The following is an 18602-nucleotide window of genomic DNA, read 5'->3' on the forward strand; positions in this document are numbered from 1 at the left end:
TCAGCAGCAGCCGGAGGCAGGCGCTCACTCCTGAGCTCTGGCTTCTGGCTCGGGCAGTGTACATGTGTGACTGTGCGGCACTATGGGAGAGACGTCATGACATCTCTCCCATAGTTTCGAGGAGAGGAAGGGCAGCGGTATGGAAGCAGGAGCAGGGCTGGTGAGCATTGTGGTTTTTTTCTAATAATGTGTGTGTGTGTGTGTGTGTGTGTGTGTGTGTGTGTGTGTGTGTGTGTGTGTGTAAGCGGCACTACTAGGGGGCATATTTAATGGGGCATAACTACAGGGGGCATATCTAATGGGGCATAACTGACAGGGCATATCTAATGGCCCAAAACAACTGACAGTGGGCATATCTAATGGGGCATAACAACTGACTGGGGGCAAATCTAATCGGGCATAACAAGTGACTGGGGGCAGGCTAATTTTTAAGTTGATAATTTTTGTGTGGCCCCTGAAGGATTTTATAAATATCCAAATGGCCCTTGGTAGAAAAAAGGTTCCCCGCCCCTGGACTAGAGGAATGGGCAGGAATGTGGCAATTACAGTTTGTCACAAAATGCAAAATCGTGCACTTGGGTCTCAAAAACCCAAAGGCTAAATATAGTATCAAGGGCACTATAATGGAGAGGAAAGGGGTCTAGGAGTCACTATTTCAGGTGACTTAAAGGCAGGTAAGCAATGTAACAAAGCAATGAGGAAGGCAAATCAGATGCTCGGTTCATAGGGAGAGAAATCAGTAGCAGGAAAAAAGCAGGGCAAAATGCCACTATAGAGGTCACTGGTACGGCCTCATCTAGAATACTGTGATAAGTTCTGGAGGCCATATTGCCAGAAGGATATTAATACATTAGAGACAAAGAAGGGCAAATGGTGCATGGCCTACAGTACACAACTTACCCGGAAAGACTAAAAGACCATAAAAGGTAAAGTTTAGAGCAGGGAAGGGAAAAGGGGGACATGATAGAAACTTTTAAACATATCAAGGGTTTTAGCAAGGTACAGGATGGAAACATTCTTCAAAGGAAAAGAAGTATTAGAATATGAGGGCATGCACTGAGACTGGAGGGAAAAATACTTAACAGAAAGGTTAGTGGATTAGTGGAATATCCTCCCAGCAAAGGTAGTAGAGCAATTTAAAGACGCTTGGGATAGACATAAGAATATCCTTACAAAGACCTAAGGAACAAATAGGGTTGAAGTTGCCAAAAGGATAAAAGACAAAGGGGCAAAATAGATGGGCCAAGAGGTTCTTATCAGCCGCCAAATTCTGTGTTTCTATGTTACCCAGAAGGCCAATGCTACAGGAATTGAATCCGTTTTGCAGCCTCAACCCCAGATGCCTTGCAGGCTGTGAGATGAACCACTGAGCTCACAGAAAAAACTCTGCACGCAGCAACTCCCAGGACTCTGAAGGGAGTCGCTGTAATGGCTTCCTACACATCACAGCATGCGCTACAACAGTTTTAGCATGGCCAAATAGCAAAACTGTAGCATGGCATGCTGGCAGGAGGAGAAATAGTGTAACATCCGCTGCCTCTTTACACACTCCGGAGTTGCTGCTAGGAGGGCCCCCTCACTCCCACTGGAACCACCATCGCCTCCTCTCATCCGATGTCTCACACCACCAGGTGAGCTGGGAACCGAGGAGGGAGAGCACCAAGACCAGGCCATATGGAGTCACCTGGCTGCCCGCTCCCTCACCCACATACCAACCTATTTGTAAATTCATTCCCGGGATTAAGATTTTTTCAATCCCAAATTCCGGGATTGAAAAAAAAAAAAAAAGAACCGGGATAGGCCTCCACAGGTGTAACCAAGAGAATGAACTGGGAAAGTATAAATGTGAGTTTAGAGGGGCTGAGTAATAACTTATAAAAAGGAGGAATGGAAAACAATGTTCTGGGCAGAACCGGATGTGACTACAGCACCAGACCTACACAGGAAAACAGGCTACCAGGATGATGAACAGCTGGCCAGCTAGTCACATGGTCAGCCATAAACCATAAGTAATAATACTGTATTTCTATTTTCATCACAAAATTACAGTTTTGCTATTTTACATACATCGGGCTTAATAATGTTGGGGTGTACAAGCCCACACGGCACTGGCCACACCCATACTGCACTGACCACACCCACACAACATGTCGGCAAATTGATTGACTCCCAACAGGATAACCTAATGGAATATTTTTGGGTGCATTTCTGTTTTGCAGGAACTTAATATACAGGCGAACAAACAGAATGATGTAAGAAGTGCACATATATATTCTGAGGCCTCCAAACATGCTCAGATAATACGTAGCGCGCTCACAAACACGTGGTACCAACAACCAAAAATAAATAACCAAACACAAAGTCAAAGCAATTACTGATTTTGCAGTGCTAGGTATAGAACAAGCAAACTCTCAGAGGGATGGATTTAGTCAATCACAGTCTAAATAACTGGTTTTAGATACTCAAGATTACTTCAAACTAGTGATGAGCGGGTTCGGTTTTACTCTGTTCTCAAAACGGCATCTTATTGGCTATCCAAAACACGTGACATCCGTGAGCCAATAAGATGCTGTTTTGAGAACAGAGTAGAACCGAACCCGCTCATCACTACTTCAAACCAGTGAAGTGATAATGAAGAGGGGGATTTCTGACAGTCAGCAAGCAGATTAAATGGACGTGTTGTCAGAAATAACATTTATAAATCATATATTTTTTTATATAACGGAAATTTTTAAAAGACTATAGAGCGGAGTCACTTTTACCGGAGAAGCAGCAGGACTATTTTCACGGGCATTAGAACTTTACTTTTCTTTTTATGGTGCAGCTGTCTTACAGTGATTGTTCTTATGATTTACTGTCAACATTGAAATGTTTTATTTTCTGCTTTTATCTCTGTTGGGAATATATAAAAATAGTAGCTTCAAAAGCAGCTGAAATTCTCCAAGCAATAACCTAGTTTTCCGATTCCACAAATTCTGGGGTTATTTTTCTGTTGTACGCTGCACCAACCTAAGTACAAAAGTGCAGTGCCCACTCTTTATATTAGCTACATGCTAAAAATAAAAAATATGATTTAACAAAAGGCTTCAACTTGACTTGTTATATCACTGTTCATAGATTACATTTGCATGCTATTAGTGGTATCCGTTCACATGGTCGACCATGTTATGGTCGACAGTCATTAGGTCGACCACTATTGGTCGACATTGACATGGTCGACATGGACACGTGGTCGACACATGAAAATGGTCGACACGTGAAAAGGTCGACACATGAAAAGGTCGACATGAGTTTTTTTTTTTCTTTGGGGAACTTTTCCATACTTTACGATCCACGTGGACTACGATTGGAACGGTAATCTGTGCCGAGCGAAGCGGTAGCGGAGCGAAGGCACCATGCCCGAAGCATGGCGAGCGAAGCGAGGACGTTCATAATGAGCAACCTCCATAGAACTAATTGGGGTTCCCAGTCACTTTATGCAAAAAACAACACCAAAAAAAAAAGAGTAAAAAAAACTAATGTCGACCTTTTCATGTGTCGACCATTTTCATGTGTCGACCATGTGTCCATGTAGACCATGTCAATGTCGACCAATAGTCGTCGACCTAATGACTGTCGTCCATTCATATCGGAACCGCTATTAGTATGAGAAGGGTATATACTGTAAGTGCGGAGAGTCTCTTCTTAGTTGTCTATGACAGGATAGCCACTTTTAAGTACCGATTACGTGGGCAGAAAAGGTAGGAAGGTGTGTAAGGGGGTTTGAAGGGTGACAGATTGGTGGGTAGTGGGAATTCTGAAGTCACAGTTAGAAAATAGTCTTAGAGGATGCGCTATCCTAATGTATATTTATACGGAAGTGACAAAAGCCTTGTTCCCGTTTGCACACACGTCTAAAGTTTTGGGTTTACTGAAGTCTGTTACAGTTGCTGGAGGGTGAACAAGTGCACAGGTAGATAGTGGTATTTATAACCGGATTTCCCACCCAGATAGGTAATTGTCAGTTTCCACATCATTAACTGCACCTCGGTTATGTTGGGGCCACATGCAATGCAATATTCGGCCGGTTGTGGTATTGCAGTATATGGGCAGCTTTAGACATAACACCCTACCCCCTTCCCATACGCCACAGGTCATCATTACAGAACAAATGAGTATAAATGCAGGAGACAATCCTGGTGAGAAGCAGCTACAATCCAATAGGTAAATGTTCACTTTGCGTTCTACTTCGTATATAACGGCATTGTATAGAATGAATTGGTCTCATATAGTCCCAAGAAATTGCTGGCATTTGCAGAACTAGATGTCCAGAAAGAGTATACAACTGTGAATACATCCAAAATGTGTGCCTCTCCCCATACAGTGACACATTACACGTCCCAACGTGAGTGTGGTTCCACAAAGGAACATAGGGCAACCAGGGAGACGAACAGGGTGCTCCCAATACTTTCTTATTTGGTGACATTTGTTCTTTTTATATCATAAGGAAATTAACATAAAGAATATTCCTGCAGTCTTCTGCTTAATATATGGTTAAGTAACTACATGATGTATGTCTTTATATTACCTATAAAAATAAGTTTCATACATCTAATATATTATACTCACATAATCATATATAGCACGTGGAGCACCCAATCACAGGAGAGAGAAAGATGGGGTTCATCTGGACCAATATATTCTATCCCCATACAAGTACGCATGCTCTATCACACAAAAAGCTAGCAGCAGGATGCTCTCTAAAGGTCACTGGGTAAGTAGCCTTAGGGGTATTCAATTAACCAGTTAAAAAAAACAGTACTAATTTGACATAGGGTATTCAATTGCGGGCATTTTCACCCGTTTTGTAATCCATTTTCGCCCATGCGGTTTCACTTTTTTTTTTTTTTTTGTTGAATCGGCATGGGCAAAAATTGTTGTAAAAATGCCAGTGAATTCGCCAAAACACGTGCATCAGCGGCAAATTCGCCGCTGCATGTGGTTTTTCGCCAGTGCCGGATTTTTTGACCAGTGAAAACAATGTTGAATAGGTCGAAGGTAAATTCAACCTAAAATTGGGCGGAAAGTGCCGTATTTTCGACTGGTCGAAAAAACGGCACTAATTGAATACCCCCCTTAGGTCATTCTATTTCTAAGTAAGTGTATACTACTCAGTCTCAAACTGTTTATTCAGTCACCAAAGGTGTCACCCCTATAGCAGATTTAATGCAGGAGTAATGTATTGGGGTTTACGGATACCTCATGGCTATTTTGGAAATGGCTGTGTATGAATGTATAAAATGGAGCATATGATTATGTAATTAATGAGCCTAGTCTCAGGAAAGAAGACGTTCATAATGAGCAACCTCCATAGAACAAGCTTATGCCAGAAATACAGCTAGTTACTAACAGGGGGGAAATATGAAGTCACTATATACCGGCACCACAGAGTCCAGATGGCCGTCTGCCTGTGTGCATCCAATCCCGCTTCATCCTCTGGACCAGTCTCATAGCAGTCATGGATACTTCATGATTTTTATCTCCAAACTCCAGCATGTGCGCAAATCGCGGAATATATAGGCAGGGGTCTGCAAGAGAGAATACGCCATTAGGGGACACCTCATCCGCTAGCACAGCACCAAGTACAGCATGCATAGCACTTTACACAGGCTACTCCACGTCCGTGTGAGCTGATGCAGGGCATTATTATTTGTTATATTTCAGTTACATTCCTAGCCATGTACACATTCTAGTGAATGACTATTAGAAACATAAATCTCAGATCAGCATAGAAACCCATCGATGTGGAAGCAGTAAGATGTGGCCATGGATGACTAGCAATTTACAGGTAGATACATGTAGATACATTCTCCTAATATACTGCATTGGTATAGATATATTATAGAATAGGCGGCTGGCGACACTCACGGACATTAAATAAGTCAGCAGACAGGTTGTATCAATGTTTCGATTTTAGTTGCAAGTCGTCATACTCAGTCAGTAGCCGCACTCGGGTATAAAGTCAGTACTAATAATGCAGGGATAATGCTCCAACATATCGATGCCTTTATTGCTATAAAGACATTGTAACACTGGATCATTATCCCTGCACCTGAGTCCTGGCTTTATACCAGAGTGCAGCTACTGACTGTATTTATTTGGGAGCCCCACTTGTAGCACCTATGGAGGGCACCAAGGTTGTTGAGTAGGTATATAGCAGTGCCTCCTGACACAGGGACAAGCGGTGCAGTTAATGGCTCAGGAGGCACTGGCTATTACCAGTGTCAGATTTATACACAATATATGAGGCAAAGGATGCATGTGGGCATTATACACGGGTGCAGCAGTATATACACGTGGACATTATGCACAGGTGCAGCAGTATATACACGTGGGCATTATACACAGGTGCAGCAGTATATACACGTGGAAATTATGCACAGGTGCAGCAGTATATAAACGTGGGCATTATGCACAGGTGCAGCAGTATATAAACGAGGGCATTATGCACAGGTGCAGCAGTATATACACGTGGGCATTATACACAGGTGCAGCAGAATACACACGTGGGCATTATGCACAGGTGCAGCAGTATATATACGTGCGCATTATGCACAGGTGCAGCAGTATATACACGTGCGCATTATGCACAGGTGCAGCAGTACATACATGTGGGCATTATACACAGGTGCAGCAGTACATGCATGTGGGCATTATACACAGGTGCAGCAGGATATACATGTGGGCATTATACACAGGTGCAGCAGGATATACATGTGGGCATTATACACAGGTGCAGCAGTACATACATGTGGGCATTATAAACCGGTGCAGCAGTACATGCATGTGTGCATTATACACAGGTGCAGCAGTACATACATGTGGGCATTATACACCGGTGCAGCAGGATATACATGTGGGCATTATACACAGGTGTAGCAGTACATACATGTGTGCATTATACACAGGTGCAGCAGTATATACATGTGGGCATTATACACAGGTGCAGCAGTATATACATGTGGGCATTATACACAGGTGTAGCAGTACATACATGTGGGCATTATACACCGGTGCAGCAGGATATACATGTGGGCATTATACACAGGTGCAGCAGTACATACATGTGGGCATTATACACCGGTGCAGCAGGATATACTGCTGGAAATGTGATGAGTTTTGATCAGAGACATGCGGAAAAGATATGCAGTGCCTCCACTGTCATAGACTTTTTACTCCATTGTTTTGACTATAAAAGATATACAGAAATGGGTTCTCTGCGCACTGAGGTGTTAATCTGAGGCGGGCTGTGCTGCTGGTAATGAGGGGTGTCCCACCCCCCCTTAAATGGTAAGTATACAGATGTGGATAAAACCACAGGGAACCAGCGCTCAAACCCTATTTGTAGTGGTGAGTGATACGGTTATAAAGTGAAGCTAAAATCAATAATGAAAAAGCAGGTAATATACTTAAGGTTGTTTATTCTAAGATGCTGAGATACTTTCTTTCCCAACAGGTATAAATTCGGTTTAAAAGTCAATCAGTGATTGGGGCACGCTCCTGGTTTGAGCTTAAATTCTGAAGTGCAAGGTTCAATTGAAAGAACAAATGCTGTAATCTTTGTAAAGTCGAAAAAAAGAAAAAGAAAAATGCCACAAAAAAATATTAATGATAATATGTACTAAAGTCCAAACGGTTTACAAGTCTATACAGACAACGGCGTCCCGCTAATCTGTGCTCTGAAGTGAAGGATTCTCTTGTGAAGTGATGAACAGTTGACAGCGGTAGTGTATGCTTTGGTTAGAGTGGAGAATAAGGACCCTGGACTGGCGCTATTCCTCCTGCAGCACGTCCCACAGTAGAGCGCCCGAATCAGGCCCGCTCTGTGGGGCCGCTGACCTGGGGTGTGCGCCTGTCACAGAGGCGAAGTGGACCCGGCCGGGGCTCTCCGAGCGGCTGGCCGCGCCTCTCCTCCTCCTACAGGGACTTACCTTCTCCCTTCCCCTCCGCCTTCCACTCTCCTCTGTCTCGGGCTTCTTCCGTCGCCTGGCAACCGGTTGCTTCCGGAACTCCGGATCACGTGACCGGATGGTTTGCGGAAAGGATTAGCAGTACTGTCCTTCTTTGTAGTGAATATTCGTCCTCAGTCCAATGTAGTATAGATGGGTAGCTCCAACGCGTTTCGACCTGTTAGGGTCTTCCTCTGGGAGTCATTTGTGTGTTTAGGTTGCAGGAATTTAAGGTGTCCTGATAGGGTGGGATCAATTCCCATTGGTCCTCTGATCTGGCTTTGTGATTGGCTCACAGCTTGTCAATCGAAGTTTATGGGAGGATGTGACATCATCACAGTGCTTTAGAGTGTGCCCAGTATTATCTGGCTTTGTGATTGGCTCACAGCTTGTCAATCGAAGTTTATGGGAGGATGTGACATCATCACAGTGCTTTAGAGTGTGCCCAGTATTATCTGGCTTTGTGATTGGCTCACAGCTTGTAAATCAAAGTTTATGGGAGGATGTGACATCATCACAGTGCTTTAGAGTGTGCCCAGTATCGTCTGGCTTTGTGATTGGCTCACAGCTTGTCAATCAAAGTTTATGGGAGGATGTGACATCATCACAGTGCTTTAGAGTGTGCCCAGTATTGAAAAAAGGAAAATAATGGAAAAATATATCCGTAGTGAAAAGGATACATATAAAGTTACAATATAGCAGTTATATGAATCAATCTTGCAGAATGGTGTTAATACTCAAAATAATGAACCTTGGGATATTTTGAGGCTATGTTCAAAAGCATGAGAATAATGATTAACCCTCTACAGCATTAACCAATGCCTGTCACTACTTTGATGTGAGAATGTCATAGAATAGTGAATGTAGCTGCTGTTGAATTGACTTGAAATGGGATATGTCTTCATTTGCATATGACAGACCTAATTTCGTTGTCAATGTTGAGCCCTTTGGGGGCCAGTGTCCCTAAATTAATCATCATGCACAGTTCTTCCTTATTGATTCTGGAGATGTAATCACCTCCTCTCCAGTTCTTTTTGACCTCTTTTACACCAGTGAACTTAAGTAGAGCAGGGTTTGAGTTGTGAAACTCTTTGAAATGTTGGGATAATGGGTGGTCTTCTGTGCCTTTCCTAATGTTGCGTACGTGTTCCCCAATTCTGACTTTCAGTGGTCGTATTGTTCTTCCTACGTATTGTTTAACACATGGGCATTGGAGGATGTATATAATGCCCTTGCTGTGGCATGTCAACCTATTCCTTATCTTATACTCATGTGTATTCGCCTCAGATATTATGCTATATGTTGGTGTAGTACTCCTGGAATTGGTTACCTTACAACCTACACATGTCCCGCAATGGAAAAACCCTCCTTTGCTATGTGAGCCATCAATGGTAGTCTGTGTGGTGTTTGTCGGAGGTATGCAGCTATGTATAAGTTTTTGTTTAATGTCTGGAGCTTTTTTGTATACTACCTTAGGATTCTGTGGTAGTATCTCTGCCAAGGTGTCATCTTGTAGTAAAATTGGCCAGTGTTTTTTGAGGATCTTCTTGACTTTATGTGCCTGGTCAGAATATTGTGTGATGAATATAGGTCCTTCAGTCATATTTTTTTGTGCAGATTTGTCCTTGTAGTCCAAAAGTGTTGAGCGATCATTTGCTCGAACTGTGTCAAAGGCCCTTTTTACCAAGTCAGGGTGATAATTTTTCTCTTTGAATCTTTCACTCAGGGTGTGTCCCTGTGTGTCGTAATCATTTAGCCTAGAGCAGTTGCGTCTAAGTCTTTTAAACTGGCCCATCGGGATACCGTTGAGCCAGGTAGGATGATGTCCACTTGAGGCTAGTATAAAGCTATTTACATCAACTGCTTTATTGAATGTGTTGGTGTGCAGCGTCCCTTCCTTTACAAAGATATTGAGATCTAGAAATTCCACCTTTTCTTGACTGTAATGTGAGGTGAATTGCAGATTGCGGTCATTGTTGTTGAGATGTGATAGAAAGCTCTCAAGTGATTGTTCGTCCCCTTTCCAGATGAAAAAGACATCATCTATATACCTGGTCCAGAGGACGAGATTTGCGCCAAGGTCTGGGTCTGACCATATGATGTCGTCTTCCCATTTACTCATAAAGAGGTTTGCGTAACTTGGCGCAAATCTCGTCCCCATGGCGGTCCCTGTGGTTTGCAGAAAGAAATCGTTATCGAACCAGACATAGTTGTGAGTCAGTATGTAGTCTATTCCTCCTAGAATGAATTCCCGCTGTTCTATCTTCATGTCTGGGTCGTTGTCTAGGAAATGTTGTATGCTACGTCGTCCCTGTGTGTGATCTATAACTGAGTACAAGGATGTTACATCGCTTGTAGCTAGCCAATAATTGTCTTCCCATGAAATAGATTGCAGTTTCTGTAGGATGTCCGTGGTATCTTTGAGGTACGATTTTTGCTGTTTAACATACGGCTGCAGGAAAGTGTCAATGTACTGTGATAGATTGGAACTGATGGAACCTATGCCGGAAATAATAGGTCTACCTGGTGGTTTGGTAGGATGTTTATGAATTTTTGGTAAGTAATAAAATACCGGTATTATGGGATGTTGTGTATCCAGGTAAGTGTGTTCCTGTGTGGATAGAATGCCTATGTCTAGTCCCTCTTTGAGTAGAGTTTGTAATTGTTGTTTGAACAAGGTTGTGGGGTCTCCTTTAAGTTTCTTATAGGTGTTAGTGTCATTAAGGATCCTATTGGCCTCCTCCATGTAGTCCGCTTTATTGAGAAGTACTATCCCCCCTCCCTTATCAGCTGGCTTTATGATTATATCAGTATTTTTACTTAGATCAGAGATGGCTCTCCTTTCCTTATTGGTCATGTTCAATTGTCTGGGCCTGGGATTCTGTCTATCTAGTTTCATGATGTCCTTTTCCACCATGCTGGTAAATGTGGCTATGTGGTTGCCCGTCATGTAGCTGGGATAGAACTGTGATTTGGGTTTTAAACTGGTATGTACAAATGGGTCATTGCTGGTGGGTTTATGTTGCGGTATCGGTGTCTTATGAAAAATTTCTTGAGTGTCAGTTTGCGGGTGAATTTTTGGATGTCCATGTAGGTTTCAAATTTATTGAGTGATCTAGTTGGTGCAAATTTGATTCCCTTATCCAGGGCACTAACTTGGTGAGTGTCTAAGATGACGTTACTAAGGTTGAAAATCCCTTGTCCTTTCTTGTCAGTGTTAGTCACGGCCCGTGTCTGCCTTTTTTGTCCTCCCCTGCATCCTCGTCTGGTTCTGACAGTTTCCTTTTCGATGATTTGTTGTGTGTTATGACAGACCCTTCCTGGTAGATGCGGTCTGTCATTGTTCCTAAAAAATCCTGATCTGCACATTGGAGTAATGTGCCAACCTCTGCTGACTCAATGTTAATTGTAGCGGTGAGTGTGTTCTTTTCGGTTTGGTCTATGTGTAGAGGTAAGGAGTTAAGTGCTGCTAACTCAGTGTCCAGCCACCCTTGTTCTAGAGAGTGTCTCGCTAGTTCGTGTGGTATTTCCTCTTCAATGTCGTATACAGAGAAGGAAGTGTCACAGTCTGTACTGGTAGTGGAATCCAGTGATGTGTCGATTGTCTTATGTTGTAGATTCTTGCAAGTTTCTTTGGGGGTTTTTGAGTATAACTTTGTCATGTACTGTTGATATGTTAATCTTAATCTTTTGTAAACGGGTGTCCTGGGATTTCCTGGTTTCTGAATGTTGTCCGCTGTCACCTTGTTTGTAATGTTAGTATGCCATTGTTTTTGTGTACCTTTGGTTCTGTTCTTTGGTCGTGTTTTGTGATGTATACCAAATTTGTCCCTGAGTATCTTATTTTTCTTGACTAATATTATTTTCTCCTCTCCTTGTCTTACCCTACTGAGAGTGAGTTCTGTTAGTGTGTGAAATTCCTGATCCTGTTCGAATGGTTCAAGCTGCACATTCAATTGTTTGATACTTGTCTCTAGTCTGGTTAGTTCTCCAGTGTGAGTGTCTATCAGGAGCTGTATTAGTTGGTGTGAGCAATCATTCAAAATCGTGTTCCATCTGTTGATGAAAGTTGGATCTGGGTTGTGTAATGCTGGTGCCTTCTTTAATTTCAGACCCTTTGGTATAACCTTGTTAGCTTGATACCAGTTCAGTGTTTGAACATCCCACCATAACTTGTTCTCTTTTGTAATCAGTTTCTCCAGCTGTGTAAAGTGTTTGAAGAAAGCACTGGTGTTATGTGTAATGGTGGGAGTGTCTTTAAATTGTGCGAAAAGTGTATGGGCTCTAAGTTCCCTATCCTGTTGGCTGTCTAGAATACCCATAAGGGTATGTGGTTAACCTCTTGCAGCAGATTCGGAACAAGAATTGCAGATATACAGAAATGGGTTCTCTGCGCACTGAGGTGTTAATCTGAGGCGGGCTGTGCTGCTGGTAATGAGGGGTGTCCCACCCCCCCTTAAATGGTAAGTATACAGATGTGGATAAAACCACAGGGAACCAGCGCTCAAACCCTATTTGTAGTGGTGAGTGATACGGTTATAAAGTGAAGCTAAAATCAATAATGAAAAAGCAGGTAATATACTTAAGGTTGTTTATTCTAAGATGCTGAGATACTTTCTTTCCCAACAGGTATAAATTCGGTTTAAAAGTCAATCAGTGATTGGGGCACGCTCCTGGTTTGAGCTTAAATTCTGAAGTGCAAGGTTCAATTGAAAGAACAAATGCTGTAATCTTTGTAAAGTCGAAAAAAAGAAAAAGAAAAATGCCACAAAAAAATATTAATGATAATATGTACTAAAGTCCAAACGGTTTACAAGTCTATACAGACAACGGCGTCCCGCTAATCTGTGCTCTGAAGTGAAGGATTCTCTTGTGAAGTGATGAACAGTTGACAGCGGTAGTGTATGCTTTGGTTAGAGTGGAGAATTTCTTTTTCTTTTTTTCGACTTTACAAAGATTACAGCATTTGTTCTTTCAATTGAACCTTGCACTTCAGAATTTAAGCTCAAACCAGGAGCGTGCCCCAATCACTGATTGACTTTTAAACCGAATTTATACCTGTTGGGAAAGAAAGTATCTCAGCATCTTAGAATAAACAACCTTAAGTATATTACCTGCTTTTTCATTATTGATTTTAGCTTCACTTTATAACCGTATCACTCACCACTACAAATAGGGTTTGAGCGCTGGTTCCCTGTGGTTTTATCCACATCTGTATACTTACCATTTAAGGGGGGGTGGGACACCCCTCATTACCAGCAGCACAGCCCGCCTCAGATTAACACCTCAGTGCGCAGAGAACCCATTTCTGTATATCTGCAATTCTTGTTCCGAATCTGCTGCAAGAGGTTAACCACATACCCTTATGGGTATTCTAGACAACCAACAGGATAGGGAACTTAGAGCCCATACACTTTTCGCACAATTTAAAGACACTCCCACCATTACACATAACACCAGTGCTTTCTTCAAACACTTTACACAGCTGGAGAAACTGATTACAAAAGAGAACAAGTTATGGTGGGATGTTCAAACACTGAACTGGTATCAAGCTAACAAGGTTATACCAAAGGGTCTGAAATTAAAGAAGGCACCAGCATTACACAACCCAGATCCAACTTTCATCAACAGATGGAACACGATTTTGAATGATTGCTCACACCAACTAATACAGCTCCTGATAGACACTCACACTGGAGAACTAACCAGACTAGAGACAAGTATCAAACAATTGAATGTGCAGCTTGAACCATTCGAACAGGATCAGGAATTTCACACACTAACAGAACTCACTCTCAGTAGGGTAAGACAAGGAGAGGAGAAAATAATATTAGTCAAGAAAAATAAGATACTCAGGGACAAATTTGGTATACATCACAAAACACGACCAAAGAACAGAACCAAAGGTACACAAAAACAATGGCATACTAACATTACAAACAAGGTGACAGCGGACAACATTCAGAAACCAGGAAATCCCAGGACACCCGTTTACAAAAGATTAAGATTAACATATCAACAGTACATGACAAAGTTATACTCAAAAACCCCCAAAGAAACTTGCAAGAATCTACAACATAAGACAATCGACACATCACTGGATTCCACTACCAGTACAGACTGTGACACTTCCTTCTCTGTATACGACATTGAAGAGGAAATACCACACGAACTAGCGAGACACTCTCTAGAACAAGGGTGGCTGGACACTGAGTTAGCAGCACTTAACTCCTTACCTCTACACATAGACCAAACCGAAAAGAACACACTCACCGCTACAATTAACATTGAGTCAGCAGAGGTTGGCACATTACTCCAATGTGCAGATCAGGATTTTTTAGGAACAATGACAGACCGCATCTACCAGGAAGGGTCTGTCATAACACACAACAAATCATCGAAAAGGAAACTGTCAGAACCAGACGAGGATGCAGGGGAGGACAAAAAAGGCAGACACGGGCCGTGACTAACACTGACAAGAAAGGACAAGGGATTTTCAACCTTAGTAACGTCATCTTAGACACTCACCAAGTTAGTGCCCTGGATAAGGGAATCAAATTTGCACCAACTAGATCACTCAATAAATTTGAAACCTACATGGACATCCAAAAATTCACCCGCAAACTGACACTCAAGAAATTTTTTCATAAGACACCGATACCGCAACATAAACCCACCAGCAATGACCCATTTGTACATACCAGTTTAAAACCCAAATCACAGTTCTATCCCAGCTACATGACGGGCAACCACATAGCCACATTTACCAGCATGGTGGAAAAGGACATCATGAAACTAGATAGACAGAATCCCAGGCCCAGACAATTGAACATGACCAATAAGGAAAGGAGAGCCATCTCTGATCTAAGTAAAAATACTGATATAATCATAAAGCCAGCTGATAAGGGAGGGGGGATAGTACTTCTCAATAAAGCGGACTACATGGAGGAGGCCAATAGGATCCTTAATGACACTAACACCTATAAGAAACTTAAAGGAGACCCCACAACCTTGTTCAAACAACAATTACAAACTCTACTCAAAGAGGGACTAGACATAGGCATTCTATCCACACAGGAACACACTTACCTGGATACACAACATCCCATAATACCGGTATTTTATTACTTACCAAAAATTCATAAACATCCTACCAAACCACCAGGTAGACCTATTATTTCCGGCATAGGTTCCATCAGTTCCAATCTATCACAGTACATTGACACTTTCCTGCAGCCGTATGTTAAACAGCAAAAATCGTACCTCAAAGATACCACGGACATCCTACAGAAACTGCAATCTATTTCATGGGAAGACAATTATTGGCTAGCTACAAGCGATGTAACATCCTTGTACTCAGTTATAGATCACACACAGGGACGACGTAGCATACAACATTTCCTAGACAACGACCCAGACATGAAGATAGAACAGCGGGAATTCATTCTAGGAGGAATAGACTACATACTGACTCACAACTATGTCTGGTTCGATAACGATTTCTTTCTGCAAACCACAGGGACCGCCATGGGGACGAGATTTGCGCCAAGTTACGCAAACCTCTTTATGAGTAAATGGGAAGACGACATCATATGGTCAGACCCAGACCTTGGCGCAAATCTCGTCCTCTGGACCAGGTATATAGATGATGTCTTTTTCATCTGGAAAGGGGACGAACAATCACTTGAGAGCTTTCTATCACATCTCAACAACAATGACCGCAATCTGCAATTCACCTCACATTACAGTCAAGAAAAGGTGGAATTTCTAGATCTCAATATCTTTGTAAAGGAAGGGACGCTGCACACCAACACATTCAATAAAGCAGTTGATGTAAATAGCTTTATACTAGCCTCAAGTGGACATCATCCTACCTGGCTCAACGGTATCCCGATGGGCCAGTTTAAAAGACTTAGACGCAACTGCTCTAGGCTAAATGATTACGACACACAGGGACACACCCTGAGTGAAAGATTCAAAGAGAAAAATTATCACCCTGACTTGGTAAAAAGGGCCTTTGACACAGTTCGAGCAAATGATCGCTCAACACTTTTGGACTACAAGGACAAATCTGCACAAAAAAATATGACTGAAGGACCTATATTCATCACACAATATTCTGACCAGGCACATAAAGTCAAGAAGATCCTCAAAAAACACTGGCCAATTTTACTACAAGATGACACCTTGGCAGAGATACTACCACAGAATCCTAAGGTAGTATACAAAAAAGCTCCAGACATTAAACAAAAACTTATACATAGCTGCATACCTCCGACAAACACCACACAGACTACCATTGATGGCTCACATAGCAAAGGAGGGTTTTTCCATTGCGGGACATGTGTAGGTTGTAAGGTAACCAATTCCAGGAGTACTACACCAACATATAGCATAATATCTGAGGCGAATACACATGAGTATAAGATAAGGAATAGGTTGACATGCCACAGCAAGGGCATTATATACATCCTCCAATGCCCATGTGTTAAACAATACGTAGGAAGAACAATACGACCACTGAAAGTCAGAATTGGGGAACACGTACGCAACATTAGGAAAGGCACAGAAGACCACCCATTATCCCAACATTTCAAAGAGTTTCACAACTCAAACCCTGCTCTACTTAAGTTCACTGGTGTAAAAGAGGTCAAAAAGAACTGGAGAGGAGGTGATTACATCTCCAGAATCAATAAGGAAGAACTGTGCATGATGATTAATTTAGGGACACTGGCCCCCAAAGGGCTCAACATTGACAACGAAATTAGGTCTGTCATATGCAAATGAAGACATATCCCATTTCAAGTCAATTCAACAGCAGCTACATTCACTATTCTATGACATTCTCACATCAAAGTAGTGACAGGCATTGGTTAATGCTGTAGAGGGTTAATCATTATTCTCATGCTTTTGAACATAGCCTCAAAATATCCCAAGGTTCATTATTTTGAGTATTAACACCATTCTGCAAGATTGATTCATATAACTGCTATATTGTAACTTTATATGTATCCTTTTCACTACGGATATATTTTTCCATTATTTTCCTTTTTTCAATACTGGGCACACTCTAAAGCACTGTGATGATGTCACATCCTCCCATAAACTTTGATTGACAAGCTGTGAGCCAATCACAAAGCCAGACGATACTGGGCACACTCTAAAGCACTGTGATGATGTCACATCCTCCCATAAACTTTGATTTACAAGCTGTGAGCCAATCACAAAGCCAGATAATACTGGGCACACTCTAAAGCACTGTGATGATGTCACATCCTCCCATAAACTTCGATTGACAAGCTGTGAACCAATCACAAAGCCAGATAATACTGGGCACACTCTAAAGCACTGTGATGATGTCACATCCTCCCATAAACTTCGATTGACAAGCTGTGAGCCAATCACAAAGCCAGATCAGAGGACCAATGGGAATTGATCCCACCCTATCAGGACACCTTAAATTCCTGCAACCTAAACACACAAATGACTCCCAGAGGAAGACCCTAACAGGTCGAAACGCGTTGGAGCTACCCATCTATACTACATTGGACTGAGGACGAATATTCACTACAAAGAAGGACAGTACTGCTAATCCTTTCCGCAAACCATCCGGTCACGTGATCCGGAGTTCCGGAAGCAACCGGTTGCCAGGCGACGGAAGAAGCCCGAGACAGAGGAGAGTGGAAGGCGGAGGGGAAGGGAGAAGGTAAGTCCCTGTAGGAGGAGGAGAGGCGCGGCCAGCCGCTCGGAGAGCCCCGGCCGGGTCCACTTCGCCTCTGTGACAGGCGCACACCCCAGGTCAGCGGCCCCACAGAGCGGGCCTGATTCGGGCGCTCTACTGTGGGACGTGCTGCAGGAGGAATAGCGCCAGTCCAGGGTCCTTATTCTCCACTCTAACCAAAGCATACACTACCGCTGTCAACTGTTCATCACTTCACAAGAGAATCCTTCACTTCAGAGCACAGATTAGCGGGACGCCGTTGTCTGTATAGACTTGTAAACCGTTTGGACTTTAGTACATATTATCATTAATATTTTTTTGTGGCATTTTTCTTTTTCTTTTTTTCGACTTTACAAAGATTACAGCATTTGTTCTTTCAATTGAACCTTGCACTTCAGAATTTAAGCTCAAACCAGGAGCGTGCCCCAATCACTGATTGACTTTTAAACCGAATTTATACCTGTTGGGAAAGAAAGTATCTCAGCATCTTAGAATAAACAACCTTAAGTATATTACCTGCTTTTTCATTATTGATTTTAGCTTCACTTTATAACCGTATCACTCACCACTACAAATAGGGTTTGAGCGCTGGTTCCCTGTGGTTTTATCCACATCTGTATACTTTTGACTATAAAATAATTAGAATAACACAAAGAAGATATTCATAATATATTCTTTGTATTTTTCATATATTGTATTTAGTCAAAACTCTGACTTATCCGTTAGTATGACAGGAAAGCATCTGCCTCACCTCACCGGCATATACACACACACAAACACACAATGTACTGTATTTATATGTATATTACACACATACACACACCATTCCAGAAAAAGGAATCAGTGAGCTGTTCTGACACTGAAGATGTCCTTTTCTCTCATGTAACCGCACG

The 18602-nt window shown here is 42.3% G+C and overlaps 1 protein-coding gene across 2 annotated transcripts in view; it reads right to left on the reverse strand.

The window, feature by feature from the left end:
- The window catches only part of BRF1 (BRF1 RNA polymerase III transcription initiation factor subunit), a 463462-nt gene that overhangs the window by 215047 nt on the left and 229813 nt on the right, over window positions 1-18602 (reverse strand). For both annotated transcript variants that reach the window (XM_063947216.1, XM_063947215.1), the window contains exon 6: window positions 5418-5567. In XM_063947216.1, the coding sequence (XP_063803286.1) occupies window positions 5418-5567 (150 nt within the window). The remainder of the gene's footprint in view (window positions 1-5417; window positions 5568-18602) is intronic.

This window comes from Pseudophryne corroboree, chromosome 12 (assembly GCF_028390025.1).
Source record: "Pseudophryne corroboree isolate aPseCor3 chromosome 12, aPseCor3.hap2, whole genome shotgun sequence".
Classification (NCBI taxonomy): Eukaryota; Metazoa; Chordata; class Amphibia; order Anura; family Myobatrachidae; genus Pseudophryne; species Pseudophryne corroboree.